The 16,400-nt window shown below is 35.1% G+C and overlaps 1 protein-coding gene across 1 annotated transcript; it reads left to right on the forward strand.

Moving 5' to 3' along the window:
* Window positions 1-1,358: 1,358 nt before the first annotated feature.
* Window positions 1,359-16,063, forward strand: LOC135649792 (uncharacterized). The gene is made up of 9 exons (XM_065168609.1): window positions 1,359-1,617; window positions 1,719-1,965; window positions 2,119-2,268; window positions 13,146-13,203; window positions 13,286-13,378; window positions 13,609-13,707; window positions 15,085-15,176; window positions 15,392-15,451; window positions 15,546-16,063. The coding sequence occupies exons 1-9, from the start codon at window positions 1,448-1,450 to the stop codon at window positions 15,804-15,806; spliced, it is 1,230 nt and encodes a 409-aa protein (XP_065024681.1). The 5' UTR covers window positions 1,359-1,447; the 3' UTR covers window positions 15,807-16,063.
* The last annotated feature ends 337 nt before the right edge of the window (window positions 16,064-16,400 follow it).

Consider the following 16,400-nt stretch of genomic DNA (forward strand, 5'->3'; position numbering starts at 1 on the left):
TAGTAGCTTAATTCCTCTTACTCACATAAAGACAACATTATTTATATTATGATGAAATGAAATGAATAATAATAATAATAATTCAGTAGTTCACTTTCTTTGAGATATACGCCAACATTTTCTATTCCACTCCAAGATATAATTCATGTGGAGGTCAACAAGGCTGTTCTTTTCTCCACAATTTTCTCAGCAGCTTATTTCTATTGGCATTCAGCATAAAGTTGGACATTAAATTAAGTCTTTGTGTTTCCGAAGAGTGGATAAATAAAATAACTAGATCCAAACATCCAACCATCATAATCTATAATATCCACAATTTGAGTAACTTACTCTTGTGATATTTGATTCAAGATGGTGATGACAATGTATTTATATTAATTACTATGTTAACTTTTTGAAGTTCTAAGTTTGTTTCCATGTCAAGATAATTGGAGATACAGTTTGATGCTTCAGACCAATAAATATTCAATAAGTGTATTTTGGCATCGAGTGCTTGAGAGTCTTTTTATAATTTAAAGGAATAGATCCGGATGACTTTTTATAGTGTTAAATATGATTGTTGGGTTGAGATCGTAGTAAATATTAAAAATCATAATATATATCATTTGACCATCGATGAACACCATGAAATCATATGTTAAACTTAGGAATACAAAAGTAAGAGTAACATATCAGTTCAGCGAGAATGTCAATCAAGCGAAGAACGAGATGTCGAGCAAATGAAAATTATATATCGACTGATCGACAATGATATATTAATAATTACCTTTATCAGTATTATTACAAAATGAAAAATGATAGATTGAATTCATATGTAAATTATTAAATAATCAAGTATATGTCTATACAAAAATAAATATAATATAAATATATATAGTATAATATTTTTTTTATGACATGATGTTATTATATATCGTAATTTTTTTAAAAAATAAATGACAAAGATGATATTCATATTTTGTTATAAATTTTTTTTTTTTTACCAATTAAGCTAGCCAATATTTATTTTCTTATATATTGCGGCATATCCTTAAAGCCATAAGGTATCATTTACCTTATTATAATTCGAAATAATTAAAAATATCCAAAAAATCTGTAAAGGATTAGCAAATCCAACGGACAAGATTAGATCAGGTGACACAGAAATGGATGATGTCCTCCTCCTCTCCCCACCGACCTGTCGTCGTTGGTGATGCAGGGATTGATCTCGCTTGCATACGTGGATATGAAAGCGATGGTGAGGTTCGTTTCAATTTTGCTTTGGGAATTGTGCAAAAGCTTGATGGTTAGATATTGACCGTTTGATTTATCTTTAAGAATCGTCTCGACACTTTTGCCTTAGTTTGGTCCGACCAGAACCCGGTCGGGCTTTCGCCTCTCTTGGTTCGGCGATGGTTTTCTTTTGTCCTTGCATCGAGATCCGAACTCCCGCAGAGAAGAAACGGCGATGTTGAGGGCCAAATTCCTCCGCCTCCCTCTCCGCTCCTCCCTCAACGCCGTCTCCTCCGCCCCCTTCTTCCGTCGAGAAGAGCCCCTCCTCCTCTGCTCCCCTCTCCTCCATCTCCTCCGCCACTACCGCAGCGACGGCCGCTCCCGCGATGATTTCCCCTCCTCCAGGCACGGCAAAGATCCTTCCCTAAAACCCTAGTCTTTCTGTTTTTTATCCCTTGGTTCGGAATCCTTGATGGGAGGTCGCTTTGGGATGAGGGATCACTCAGGTACGAGCAGCCGCCGCCGCCCATCAACTGGGGCATCCGCATCGTGCCGGAGAAGAAGGCCTGCGTCGTCGAGAGGTTCGGCAAGTATCTGCGCACCCTTGGTTCTGGAATCCACATTCTTGTCCCTTTAGTTGACCGGATCGCGTATGTCCACTCCCTCAAAGAGGAGGCCATCCCGATTCCCGACCAATCCGCCATCACCAAGGACAATGTCAGCATCCTGATCGACGGGGTCCTTTATGTCAAGGTAGTGTCATCTGTGATGAATACTTGCATTTTGTCGTTTTGTGTCGGAATCTTGAATCTTCTTGTTTGAATTGAACCGTGTCTTCATCCCATGTTAAGTTGCAGCTTCCATATGTGTATATCAATGGGTTTGTGATACTGTGAACTCGTTCAGATTGTTGATCCAGTCCTTGCTTCCTATGGTGTGGAGAACCCGATATTTGCAGTTATCCAGCTAGCACAAACGACGATGAGGAGTGAGCTGGGTAAAATTACTCTTGATAAGACATTTGAGGAGAGGGATACACTCAATGAGAACATTGTGGTAGGTTTGCCTTCTTCTTACTCTGAGATTTCAACTCTTGCTCTGGCTCAACATAGCTTATCAGGATTCTAACAATAAAAACAGCCTCTTTGCTTACAGAAATAATGTTAACCCTTCTAAATTCTGCTTGGGTGGGAATCACATGCATCGGAAAGCCTCTATTTTGCTTCTTCTACTGTGTTTGATCCCTATTTTGATGTTTCTTCCTGTTTGATCTTCCAGATTTAATGGAAGTTTGGATTTGAATTTGTGTGCTTTGAGGTAGATAAGATTGTCAGTTTGTAGGGATTCCTGTTTTCTTTGCCTTGAACCATAGTTCTGTCAGTAAAAAAAGTGTAGCTAAATTTATTGCATTATTTCATCTGTGACTATGGGGTATGTGAATAGAATGAACCGGCCTCGAGGTATATCTTTGCTTCAGAAAGAAAATGATAATGACAAAGATTCAATCTAATTTAAAATGAGATATTCCTCCAGTTGATTCTGGACAAATTTTAGTGAATGATGTGTCTAGATTTGTCATTTTGCTGGAATTTTTTGTTTGCTTTGCCTTGAACCATACTTTTGTAAGTCTATAACATTGTACATTTCTGCTACTATATGATCGGACAGATACCATAGATACTTGATTGCACTATGTGACATCAATTTAACAGCTTCGCATGTTGAGGAGCCGATATGAGACTTGTTTGAAATGTCATAGAAGTTCTAACTTAAGTGTTTGACTCATTTCTTTGATCCTTTCCCTACAGCTCCTCTTATTACGGATAACTGATTAGGTACCAATGTTGTCTGCTTATACAACACAAACTTAAACTTTGTTCCGGCTGGTTGATCATTTTTTTCGTACAGCTCCCTTTGATTCTCAGTGAGGACAATGATAAGCTCCTTCATGCCATTGTTGTAAAAAAAAGCTCTTTATTTTTTTGTGGATGCTGCAGCAAGCTCCAATAGGTGACAGCCGTCTGATAGAAAACCTGCCTGGAAATATGAGGATGTTTAATATCATATATAATTGCAAACTTATGCTGCCTTGAGTTGGGATTAATTGGAACTTGGTCTTAAGCCTATTAACAATGTAAAAACAAATTTTCTGAGGAGCGTGATACCTCAATTAAATCTTATAAAAGTTCTAAACTACTTGCTCTTTTGAAATGGCAAAATACTGAACCCCTGGATAACATAAAGAATAAAATAGCCTTACTGTACAAAGTGTCGTGCGGCAACTTTTGTAGGATCTGGACATCAGATAAGTTCAAATTTGAGGAATAGTAGACTGCCATTGCTGAAATTTGTGAGTAGGTGTTTTTTTTTCAATTTTGAAGAGTGAGCAAGTGGAAATCCTGGCTTATGGATAGCTACTAGTTTCTTGTCAGTGGATCTTTATACTGATATAAATTCTGTTGCAGGGCAGCAACAATAGAGAAGCAATTATGAAGATCATTGTGAACAATTTATGTCATGGAAGAAGACAAGAAGCTAAAATCATGGAAGAGGATGACTGGTGATAAATTTTGTCAGAGTAAAAGAGCCAGAATTTATGGGAACATAGAATTAGAGTAATTTTAATTTGTTTGCTAGTATAGATTCATTTGACATACTCTTATGCACAATCATGAGATGCAGTTTATATTTGCCAGGTGGCATTTTGATTTGCCCTGTTGCGCAATGGTGCAATTAAGCCTTTTTTAAGTTGCACAGTGCCACAAAATATGGTGCATTTGTATATTGGATTCATTTCGGAGTTGGAGAAAGTTAGATAATCACAAAGGAAGGAGGCGAAAGCACCTTTGAATATTTGATTTCATCCATGGTCTTTCAAAAGTTCTTGTTTATTAGATGCATTTAATTGGATGAGGGGTGGAAGAGTGCTCATAAGCACACTGGAGTTCTGTGAACTATATTGGTGGGTTGATGTCTTCATGATTTGTAGTAGGTAGCAAAATTGATTGTTCAAAACAGCGTTCAACATTAGCAAAATGGACCCTTCTCGGAGATTTGTCAGTATGGTATGTACGTACCAGTGTACCGACACACAATTCGTTAGGGCATGCCGACAAAGACTTGGGCGAGCCATATCTTAGTGGTGAGTCGGACTGGTATGTATCATCCGTACCATACTAACTCAGGCAGTACAATAAAACTTGGCTCTAAATGACAATGTGGCACATAGGGTAGATTGTAAACAGAGAATAGTTATAGATGTGAAAAACATTGAAGACACGTGATGCAGTACAAGATTCTAAATATAAGAATGAGTTTCATAATCAATTTAGGCTTCCTTCACAATAGTGGCTAGATTTTATTAGTGGATCAACATTTATACTGAAATAAAAATTAATAATGAAGATTGGACTTGCATAGAATAGAAAATTTGTCACATCCCAGATTTATAAAAAATAAACCATCATTTCATTATTCATAATTTATAGAAGATTTTTTTTATCTTTGAATTCAAATCCCTATCTTTACAATACTAAATATTTTTTAACTGAAAAAAGAACCACATCTTCTTAGTAGGGGCCACAAGTGATAAAAAAGTCTCCTCCACCCAAGCCTCAAATTTATTACAAAGTAGTAGGTTGTTTTAAAAACAAATATAAGATAAAACACATCAATAACCATACATGTTAGTAAGAACCTCCGAAAAATCATAAAAATAATTTTTAATACTCGTAAAATATATAATTTAATATGAAATGATAACATATCAATTTATTATGAAACATATATTAGAAAAATAATGATAATTCTTATGCAGTAAACAAAATCATGCATCAGTTACATGCAACACATTTCGATGATATACATAACAGTTAGATAACAAAAGTGTACATTATACTCGATGGTGCATTCTCCCAATAGCGGATGGAGAGAACCTATGTCACATTTTCAACAGTAGATGAAGTGGTATCCCTCATTCGCCCAAGTGGGGACACATTCCTCCTAACAATGGGTTGAGAAACCGTCTAACTATCATGTCTGATTTTCCGTTAATCCCCGAAGGGAATCACCCTACATTCTCTCGGCAAGGATGCATAGTTAACCATGATTATTCATTTATATTCATTCATTCATTCATGCATGCATTTAAGTAGTATGATAAGATATTATATTATGAGGAACCATGCTTGATGTATGACTTCCTAAACTATGTCCATTGGTGGCTCTGCACTGTGATGGACCCGTAGCTCCTTTCACAAGTTGCACTTCAAATGTGGACCACTCAACATAGTCACATATACTATATAGTAACAATCACATTAATTGTAACATCCCCCATTTAAAAAAAAAATTAGTAAAAGGTTTGTTTGTAAAAAATAAGGATTATTTAATAATTATTTTATATTCAATGATATTATATTAAAAGTTTATGGCTAGGGACCTAAGAGTAAATATTAGAAGTTTGATATAATTTATGAAAGATTCAGATTTAAGTTAAAAAAAAAAAATATAGTGGACATGTGTCATTAGTTAACCTAAGGTTGGTGCCACTTATCTTTGCTCTAAAGATGACACCTAGCCCCTTTCATGCATGAATGACACCTTGCAACTTTTACATTAGCCAAAACCCAAATAATTAGATGAAAGGTTAAAGAAAACAAACCTGAAGAGTTGCAACCAACGTGAGTTTGAGAAACGAAGAAGAAGAAGAAGAAGAAGAAGAAGAAGAAGAAGAAGAAGAAGAAGAAGAGCTTGAGGTTTTTTATCAATTTTCCCACATTTGGGATTCAAATAATTTTAAGGCAAGTGTTCTAACCCCATCCCACAATAACCTTAATCTCTGTTTCCATTTTTATTCTGTAAAATTTGAAAGATTTCAACTGAGAACCAGACCTTCTTTCGTTTTGATATAAAGCTATGAATCTGTAATTTTTCGGTAATCTGACCTCTATGCAATGTTTCGGTCATAACATTTTGTAATAAACTCTGATTTAGACAAGACCTATTCCATTTGAAAGTAGACAAAAAAATCTTTATTTTGATACTAAGATCGAATGATTTGGATTTTAAATGCCTACTAAGACTTCTGTTTAAATTAACCCTACAGATTCTGTAAAAAAGGGACTGAAATTTCTGACCTCTTGTTGCTTAACTACTTATAACTTTCTGCTGTGAATTCAGATTCATACAAAGTATGATTTATTCAAAGCTAGACTCAAAATGCTTTCTGTGTATTCTTGATTTGAAATTTTTGGAGTACAATTGCTCACTGAAACATCTGCTTTCATCGACCTTATGGATTCAGTAAAACAGAGCTAATATTTTCAGACCTTTTGCTACGAAATTATCTGTAACTCCCTGTTGTAAATTTCAATTCTTGTAAAACTTGATTTGCCTATAACTAGATTGATAAAGCTTTCTAATGACACCTATTTTGTATAAATTGGAGCATACTTGGTTATCCAAATAGTTTATACAATGTTCCTATCAAATTCTGCCAGAATCGAGCTTTGATCGATTTCGGCTTTCCTTGTTTCTTCTCTTTGGAAATCGATTTCGGCAAAAACTCTTACTTCAGTTAAGCTTTACATTATTATCTTAAATTCCTGTATACTTTTGTCCTTTATTTATTTGTACATCTGCAGCTATCCTTTAAAGTTCATGTTTGCATCGTAATGATTCGGCACATTCATCCCATTGTTCCGCATTTGCTTTCGATATGTGCCTCTTCCAGTTTCATTTCGTTGGACATTGAATTCACCTAACTTTCTTATTTCAATTGAGCTATATGTGATTTCTTGAAATCCTTGTATGCTCTTGCTTTTGTTTTCTTTCAAATCTGAATACATTTATGAAAGATTATGTTTGTATCGTATTGACTCGAAAGACATATGTACATTTCGTTGTTCCGCATGTGCTTCCGATATGTCCCAATTCATTATTCACAATACCCTTTTGTACTATGGTGTTTGTGGGATTATTTGGACCTTTGCCAAAAATGGTAAAGGGTATGTGCATAGAGCCCGCGATGCTCTAGATTATGTTTGGTGGTCATTCAGAAATGGATGGACCATATTATGTTTGGAATCCCACTTCACCTTCTATCTGTTTGATATGAAATTCAGAGCCGACCTAGCACTTGGGCAGGGTGAGAGGGCTCGAGTAGGTTGGGCAGGGTGAGAGGGCTCGAGTAGGAAAGGGCTACCCGTGGATGGAGTCGAGAACTCATCACGGCGTGGAGCCACCACTGAGTTAAACCTCACATGCACTATGCTAGAGTACGACGTTTGAACTTCTATTTCGTATTTGTTCTTTGATATGTTCTGAAATGCTTCTTATGCTTCCGAAATATTTCCATATGCCATTGATACGTTCTGAAGCATTTAATTCACCATTGATATGTTCCGAACTGTTTCTTATGCCAATGATATGCTCCAATTACCTTTCCTCGATTGTATGAACAAAACGTGCTTCGAACGAAATGACATCGTAATTCTGTATTCATGATATCTAAAATGCTCCTTACGTCTTTGTTATGCCTTGAAATTACCATATGTCATCGATATGCTCCTTATGCCAATGATATGCTCTAATTACCTTTCCTCGATTGTATGAACAAAACGTGCTTCGAACGAAATGACATCGTAATTCTGCATTCATGATATCCAAAATGCTCCTTACGTCTTTGTTATGCCTTGAAATTATCATATGTCATCGATATGCTCCTTATGCCAATGATATGCTCCAATTACCTTTCCTCGATTGTATGAACAAAACGTGCTTCGAACGAAATGACATCGTAATTCTGCATTCATGATATCCAAAATGCTCCTTACGTCTTTGTTATGCCTTGAAATTACCATATGTCATCGATATGCTCCGTATGTCAATGATATGCTCCAATTACCTTTCCTCGATTGTATGAACAAAACGTGCTTCGAACGAAATGACATCGTAATTCTGCATTCATGATATCCAAAATGCTCCTTACGTCTTTGTTATGCCTTGAAATTACCATATGTCATCGATATGCTCCTTATGCCAATGATGCAATTACCTTTCCTCGATTGTATGAACAAAACGTGCTTCGAACGATATGACATTGTAATTCTGCATTCAAACAAAACATGCTACTGTTTCATCTTTTATCTCTGCTTTGTATTTTGATACCTTATTTGTTTGAAACCTGTCCTCTTTGCTATGGATATGTTAGTCACTTGCTGAGCTTTATATGCTCACCCCGTTGATATATAAGTTTTTCAGGATAGCTTATCGCTCACTAAAATGTGTAAACTGGGTTGAGGCAGTGGAAGTTTAGAAGATTTTGGGGCAAACCTTTCGTATTTAATATGTTGATATTGTATAAGTTCCTTTTGTGTGTATCAATGACATATCTAGATTGATGTATCTTGTAGATATTTGAAAAGTACCTCTCATGTTATGATTTTGGGAATGTTAAGTTAAAATTATGTAATGAATGATACAAACATGTGGTATATGTTGGTTTTGTAATTGTATAGATTCTTACAACTATGGATTTATGATGTGGTTATGGTTTAGTTAAGTTGCCTTTGGATTTTAAGAATCATCTAGTGACATGATGTATGATTATAAACTGCATAGGTTTTGTGAATTGTGGATTGTAGAGGTGAATGACTTGAATGTTTTTTTTAGTGATCTCAAATGTGTGATTGGATCCTGGATTGTTTGTTGAATTATAATATTATCAATCTTGAGTTAGGTTCACACCTCCTGAATGAGAATTATATTCGGGCGGGGGGGGGGTGTGACATTAATGCCATCAATTTAATATAAATATAATAGTAAATAATTAATTATTTTAAAATGACACCTTCAGATAAAATTTTTAAGTTCATCAAATCATAAAGACATGAGGTATCAATCTCTCAATAGCTCTCAATGAACTATAACTCTAATTGGAATAGCTCAATTAACTTAAATCAAACTCAGTTCAATTATGATTTAACGGAACCAACTTCAAATCCTTATAGAACCGATATGGAATCATTCTAGACTATGTCTAATTTGGATTTAATTGGTTTCAACTATGTCAAGCGGGCTTGAACTAGTTATTAACTTGGCTTAAAATCACCCTGAACCGGCTTGAACTAATCAAATTTGCATGATTCAATCAATTAACGAGCTCAAACAGATAAAGAGAGAGAAAATTGGATTATGTCGCATTTTGCTAGCTCAGACTGAACTGACCCACTTGAGCCTTGGATGAGTCACGTGCATTGCACATGCCTTTCTCAGGTAGTAGGTTAGGATGAGGTACAACGGTCTAAATAGAGGGACGACAATGTGTCTAGCGCTAGTCGCATAGTTGGGTGGGCTTAGCTTCGCGGGTTGGGCTGAGCCTTGCCACACCTGGCTCGTCAGTTGGGTCGTGCGTAACCATATGGGTTGAGTCATACTTGACTATATGGGCTGGTTGTGCTTGGTCACATGAACTGGGTTGCGTCATATCTGACTATATGGTTAGGTCATGCTTGACCATTTGGGTTTGACCGTACTTGGCCACATGAACTGGGTCATGCCTAACCACATGGAGTGGACTATACATGGTCACATGTGTTATGCTGTACTTGGCCACATGGGCTAGGTCATGCCTGATCATATGGGCTGGACTGGGTTGTACTTGGCCACATTGGCTGGGCCATGCCTAACCACATGGGTTGGACAATTCCTAATCACATGGGCTAGGTCATGCATAACCAATATATGGTCATATGGATTGAGTCGTCCCTGGCCACATAGGTTGTGTCATATGCCTAACCATATGGATTGTATCATATTTGATCACATGGGCTAGGTCATACCTAATCATATGGGCTAGTTTGACTAATCAACTTAACTCAGGTTAGACCTCAATTTGACCCCTCTTATTAAATTAGATTTCAGTATTTTTAGAAGTATTTTAAAATATTATAAAATAACAATTAACCTCAAATCCATTCTTTTTAATATTTACATTCATGATTTCAAATTTAAAACTAATTAAATCATAAAAATCCACATATAATTTCTTAAAACATAAATATGTAATTAAATGAATTAGAACTATTATTAAATTAACTAATCATTCTAACATCACAATTCAATGATAATTATTTATTAATTATAAATTTTCGAAATTAAAATATTATTATGCATCATACAAATTATAACAATTATAATATTAAAAAATTTAAAATATGAATAAAAGCTAGTAACAAAATAATAGAAGATTCTATCTCTCCTCGGGAATCCTCAATTCTCTCACTGCTGGACTCGATAAGGAATGAGGGAGGGGGAGCCCACTTGAATAGGAGAAGATGAGCTATCCTCGAAAGGTAAACAGTAATTTAATTTTTCTTTTTTATTTTACTTTCACATACAAATATAAAATTGTAATATTTATTTTTTATGATTCACACACAAAAATGGAATTTGAACTATTTACTTTCCAAAAATTACATCATTCATTAGGAAATAAATCAATTAATAATTTAATTGATTGACAAAATTCCTAAGTTGTCCACATGATTAATGAAATCAATTTTAATAATTTTCTTAACCATACTACACAAACAAGAAAGTTAATAATTTAAATAAATCTACACATTATTTATGGTATCTTAATTTATGTTAAGAGAGAAAAATCATAGGTGATTATTACAAAATTAGAGAAAAAGGATAGATTGATGAGAACTTAGAATATGAAAATGTGTTATGTAAATGAAAAAAAAAATGAATTTCTTGTTATGGTTATCCTCCTAAAGAAAAACTGTTAGAATAGTAGAATAGAACAATCCATACAAATTAGGATCTATGATATTCGATTCTAAACATTCAAGTAAACACCATTTGGCCATAACTGTTTTGTTGGCTGGAATTCCTCATTAGGGTTGCACTGCAGACATAATGAGAGCCAGAAAAATTATACACGTAAGACACAATTATAAGAGTGATTTTTTAAAATAACAATGTTCGTATTTTATAAGCAGTTTAGCAAAAGTACTTGGCACATCTCACAGCATGATTGGATCTTGTCGGTTTTCACATGTTAAGAAGCCTGCTGCTTGAGTTCAAGTGATTGATGCCAATGACTATTATTTCATAAGATATTTCTTTAAACAGCAGTCATGGGTGTGGAGAAGGTGGAGTCTTGCAGCTTATGTTGGACATGTTTTTAATCTTACATCTGATCAGAGTATCTTTGTGATTTGGACTCATGTTGCCATGGTTGTAATGGAGCAATCTTATTTGACCTAATGATTAAGAGTAAAAACCATTGAAGATGCCTTGGATGTGTGCAAATGTAAGGAGCAGTTATGAACATATGAAGATCTGTGACATTGGCCCAGAAATACATGATCCATTTATCTTATGCTTCCTTTGGTATAGAGCAATTGTTGGTTGGGCTAGTTTGGTCATAGTATGAATTTTTACTCAATATGAATTGAAACATATCCAACATGTCATGTACCTTTATTCATTTTGATTTAGCTGACTCATTTGTTTATATAGACAAGGCCTTTTTGGAATCTTTTCTCTGGTAGTTGAGACTGAATTGGCATTCTTCCACTTGAGTTAAAGTTCTGGAAGATTTGAATTTAAAAAAAAATAAAAAAGAAAGCAAAGACGAGGTACCTTGAGGGAGGTAACACTAATGAAAACTTGGTTAGCAGCATGGGAATGATGACCTTATGTAGGAGAATGTCAACTTTAATGAACCTAAATAACGTAATAAATGAATATTACTGAAAGTAGTCAGATCTCATCATTGTTATCTGTGTTCTTGTTCTTATTGTTATAACATTTCTTGATGTTGTGGAAGTTAGATCAAGTGACTTAGCTTGTTGGCGATTCTTGATGCACAAAAAACTAAAAGATGAATGTGTGGTTCTTGTCGATCGACCATTTGTACAATTCTGTTGTGTCAGTTGCTAATCTGATTTACAGTTGTGGTGCTACATTAATCTGTCTGAAAATGATAAGTGAAGATCAGTATTGTTTAGATTGAGTCACCAATGCAAAATAATTACAATGCAAAAACATCATAATAACTACTTTGAGCCTCCAAAATTTGGCAACCATGACAGTTTAAACCTGTCACTATAAGCTGATAATTAGAATAACTTGGATTATTTTCTGCTGCATTTGTGTAATTGAATATTTTTATAGTTCTTGTGCTCCTATTGTGGTTGCTACCTAAAGATGACTTCTTACAAGATTCCTTAATGATTGGATCTACAGTGCATGAGCATGTTTATGATTTTTGTATATTATATAAATTTCAGTTTTCATCATTTCATTGTTGTTAAAAAGGAACAACACAAATTTTGCTTGTTATCTGCTAATTCAAAAATTATCTCTTCTTGTGAGACCATTTTATTAGTAATCTGTAATGTAGGTAAGAAAACAAAAAGGTCTGACGACTGTGGTATCAAAGTAACAGTATAATCACATCATTCTTACTTTTAATGAGATGTTAAATGTGAAAATAATAAGTAGGGGAGAAGAGAAAACTTTTGATGACATCAGACAGGTTCCAATGCAAGTGAAAACTTCTGATTCATGGTAGTTTTTACCTCTTGGATATCTGTTTACAGACACCTTGGGCTATTTTTTATCTTAACTGTAGGAGTTGTAAATGACCACTTTTAAGTCAATTTGATTATTTATTGATTATCTACAGACACCTTGTTTTTTCTTTTGTATTGACTGATTTTTTCTCTCATCTTTAGCATCTTATGCATATATATTTTTTAAGCATTTACTTCTTGTGATGCACATTGTCTGATGAATTGTAAGAGTAAATTCATTACATAGGCTTAGGAAGATTGTGAAGAATTGATTGAAAACACCAAATTGCTATAAGCAGTTCTTTTTGGGCCTCATTTTTCTTGTATATTATTGTCCCACAGAGAGCAATCAATGAGGCTGCTTCTGATTGGGGTCTTAAATGTCTGCGTTATGAAATACGTAAGTTCTTGAATCTATTATGACTTCCTGTTAACTTTAAAGTTTTCTTATTTTTAATTAATTTTCTCATTATTTTCTGTAGGGGATATATCTCCACCACCAGGAGTAAAGGCAGCTATGGAGATGCAAGCTGAAGCAGAAAGAAGAAAACGTGCTCAAGTTCTTGAGTCTGAAGGTATTTCTTGCAGAACTCTTTTTTCTGATTATCACTTTCTTCTGTACCAAGTTTTCTTTCATTGCAAAAGGGTTTCCTACGATGCCTTTGTAAAAATAACTGTGGAGCTTTGGCAGGCTTGTTAAGATATAAATTGGTTTGAATAATATATATTTGATAGGAAATGTATATTGCTTGTCATCCTCTCATTTCTAATTAAAGTATCAATGCATAACTTCTTGTTTCAACAGGAGAAAGGCAAGCTAAAATCAACATTGCTGATGGTACGAAAGCTTCTGTGATATTGGCATCAGAAGCTGCAATGATGGACCAGGTTAATAGGGCTAAAGGTATCATATCATTTTTTTTTTCTTTCTAACTTTGCTCTTTTTTGAGCTGAATTGTCTATATGGATTCTTTGCTGGTATAGAAAAGAAGATATAACTTCTTTTCATTTATTATAATAACAAAACCTTTTTGTCTGCTCATTATGCTTGAGATAAAGTTTGAAAGACTATTGCCATTTATTTATTTCCTGAGATGCTGTTATGTTAAGCTGGAATGGTTGAGCTAAAATTAGTCTTACTGTAGGATGGCTTGGAAGTTGAAATAATACAAATTCTACCCTCGAGCTTGGGAAAAGGTTGTCTATCTAGGGCCCTTTGATAAACCCAACAAGAGATCTCGTCCCCACTCTCGATGGTCTACTTGAGTCGGCTTCCTTTGAATCATTGTAATTCATTACTTTCGTAAAAGTACACAGGAATTATTCCTGGCAACTTGGACAACTAATGATGTTTGTCTCTCATATCAGATGAAATATCAGAATCTGTTTAAAGGAACTTCTTCTCACAAAAACACCTTCTGCAAGTGAACATTTTGATATGGGGAAAATGTGAAGCAAACATAAAGTATACGAAAAAGGAGAGAGGACAAAGATGTTTTGATATTAGAAAAAAAAAAAGGTTTGCTAAAAGCGCTATCCCACAGACTAATCCTTACTGCTCTTAAATGAGATCAGCCACATAAGTGCACGAATTCCTTTAGTATACAAATGAATTTCTATAACTATCAACTGCAGGTGAAGAAGAAAAAGAAATGGAAAAGATCAGTGGTCTTTTTACCCGAAATGAGACAAGGTAGATATCCAGCCAGGGTTTGATGTATAATTAATAACCTACTAGGTAAGCAATAGCCCTTCATGTCTCTGATCGGAGTATCCTTCATAGTTGACACCTGCTGACACCTTGCTCATAGTTCCCTAATTCTTGATTTTAGTCCATTTTGAGCTTTCATAGTAATCAGCCAAACTCATCTATTGGGGCTCGTACATGATTCCGTTTAGGGTGTACCCACTTCTAACACCTGTTGTTCTGGACTGGCGATACCTAGGCACTAGTCTATCTCCGCTAATGGTTGCTACTGTTAGTTTGGCCAGCCTTACTAATCAAGTAATAGATCACCATGATTGAAGCCTCCATTTCATATTAAGTTCATATATTGTTTTAGTCTGACTATTAAATGAAGTATCACTTGAGCAACTGAAGAAAGGTAACCTTATAAGCAGTTTGGTCGATCACCACTAGTGTCCTCTCATGGGACCTTGATAATCTAACATGTCTTGGGAGCTGCGAAAAACATCACTCCTGTTTTGAATATGAAGCGTAAAATGTGTTAAAGTTTCTAAAATCTTCTCTCCGACTCCTTTGATCTTTTTCATTTATCAGGAGAAGCTGAAGCTATCCTTGCTAGATCACGAGCGACCGCTGACGGCCTCAAGATATTGTCACAGGCTATGAAAGCCGAGGGAGGCACTGAGGCAAGATCTGTTTCTGATTCTTCCTTCCCCTCTATGTTTATATGTGCTTATCATGGTAGAACTTGGTCTTTCACAAAAGCGTAAAGCATCACTCGCATCATGATGAGAACATCATTTAGAAGAGAGATATGTATGTTGCATCAGTTTTTTGCTTAACATTTTGAGAATGGATACATGTCTGAGTTTTAGAAGTTTGTTCCTTTGTTTTTCTTCAGGCAGCAAGTCTCAGAATTGCTGAGCAATATATTAAAGCATTTGGTTGCATAGCAAAGGAGGTAAGAAATCATCGTGTAATTGTTAAACAGTCTTATATGTGCAAAATCTTTTTTTTCTTATATTTATTTTTACTTTTCTCCTCTCTTTGTTCAGGGAACGACTCTCCTACTTCCTAGCGCTGTTGGAAACCCTTCTTCTATGATAACTCAGGCTCTAGCAATATACAAAAAGCTTAATGTAGACAATACAAGTGCTCCTTTAGCGGAGAACCCCCATCCAGAAACCTCAGAAGAGAGCAAGAGCAATGGTGATTCTAGAATCGATGCCTTAGGAACTTCTTCAGATATGGCATCTGTTTCTGATCCAAGTGAAAGAGTATTCTCTCTCCAAAGTCCACCAAAGGGATTGAGCTAGTCTTTGCTTTCCTTCACAAGTTGTCAAAGGGAATTATTTTTGCAAGCTAGGCACGGAACTGTCATTCTGTTCATTCTTGAGAAAATTGTGAAGAAAATTTTACATTTTGAAGTGATTTGTAGATGAAAAGGTCAAGACATTGAAATGATCTGGTCTACTCAACTGACACTCTCAGTTGAATCATCTCATGGTGTTATACAAATCCGCAAACGAAAAGGGAAAGAAACAAAAAATAATGTCATTGGATCTTTTTATTATCTTGTCAGGTACTCGTGCTGTATCCTTTCATGATTCGTTTTTGGGAAGCTTAAACATTACTTGAAAACGTTTGAGCCGTTTTAGGTGCATGTTATCCATAGTTATATCCGGATTGAATATGACAGTCCATCACGGATGATTAGCATGCATCCGTAACACCTTCGTTAATAGATCATTTGTCGTTTGTTTTTGGTCGTATAGGTGTGTTTTGTTTTATCTGTGTTTTTACTAGAAACCCGTAAGTATTTTTATTTGAAACCTGTAAGCAAAAATACTTTACGAAGCTACATAATAATCGATCATCACACTATGCATAACATTCTCAAAATGATTTAA

This window comes from Musa acuminata, chromosome BXJ1-4 (assembly GCF_036884655.1).
Source record: "Musa acuminata AAA Group cultivar baxijiao chromosome BXJ1-4, Cavendish_Baxijiao_AAA, whole genome shotgun sequence".
Taxonomy (NCBI): domain Eukaryota; kingdom Viridiplantae; phylum Streptophyta; class Magnoliopsida; order Zingiberales; family Musaceae; genus Musa; species Musa acuminata.

Excerpts from the sequence above, each read along its gene's own strand:
- LOC135649792 (XM_065168609.1), top strand. The coding sequence starts at position 1,448 with ATGTTGAGGGCCAAATTCCTCCGCCTCCCTCTCCGCTCCTCCCTCAAC. Across the intron at positions 1,966-2,118 it reads ACGGGGTCCTTTATGTCAAG|ATTGTTGATCCAGTCCTTGC; the intron begins GTAGTGTCATCT and ends GAACTCGTTCAG. Across the intron at positions 13,708-15,084 it reads CCAGGTTAATAGGGCTAAAG|GAGAAGCTGAAGCTATCCTT; the intron begins GTATCATATCAT and ends TTCATTTATCAG.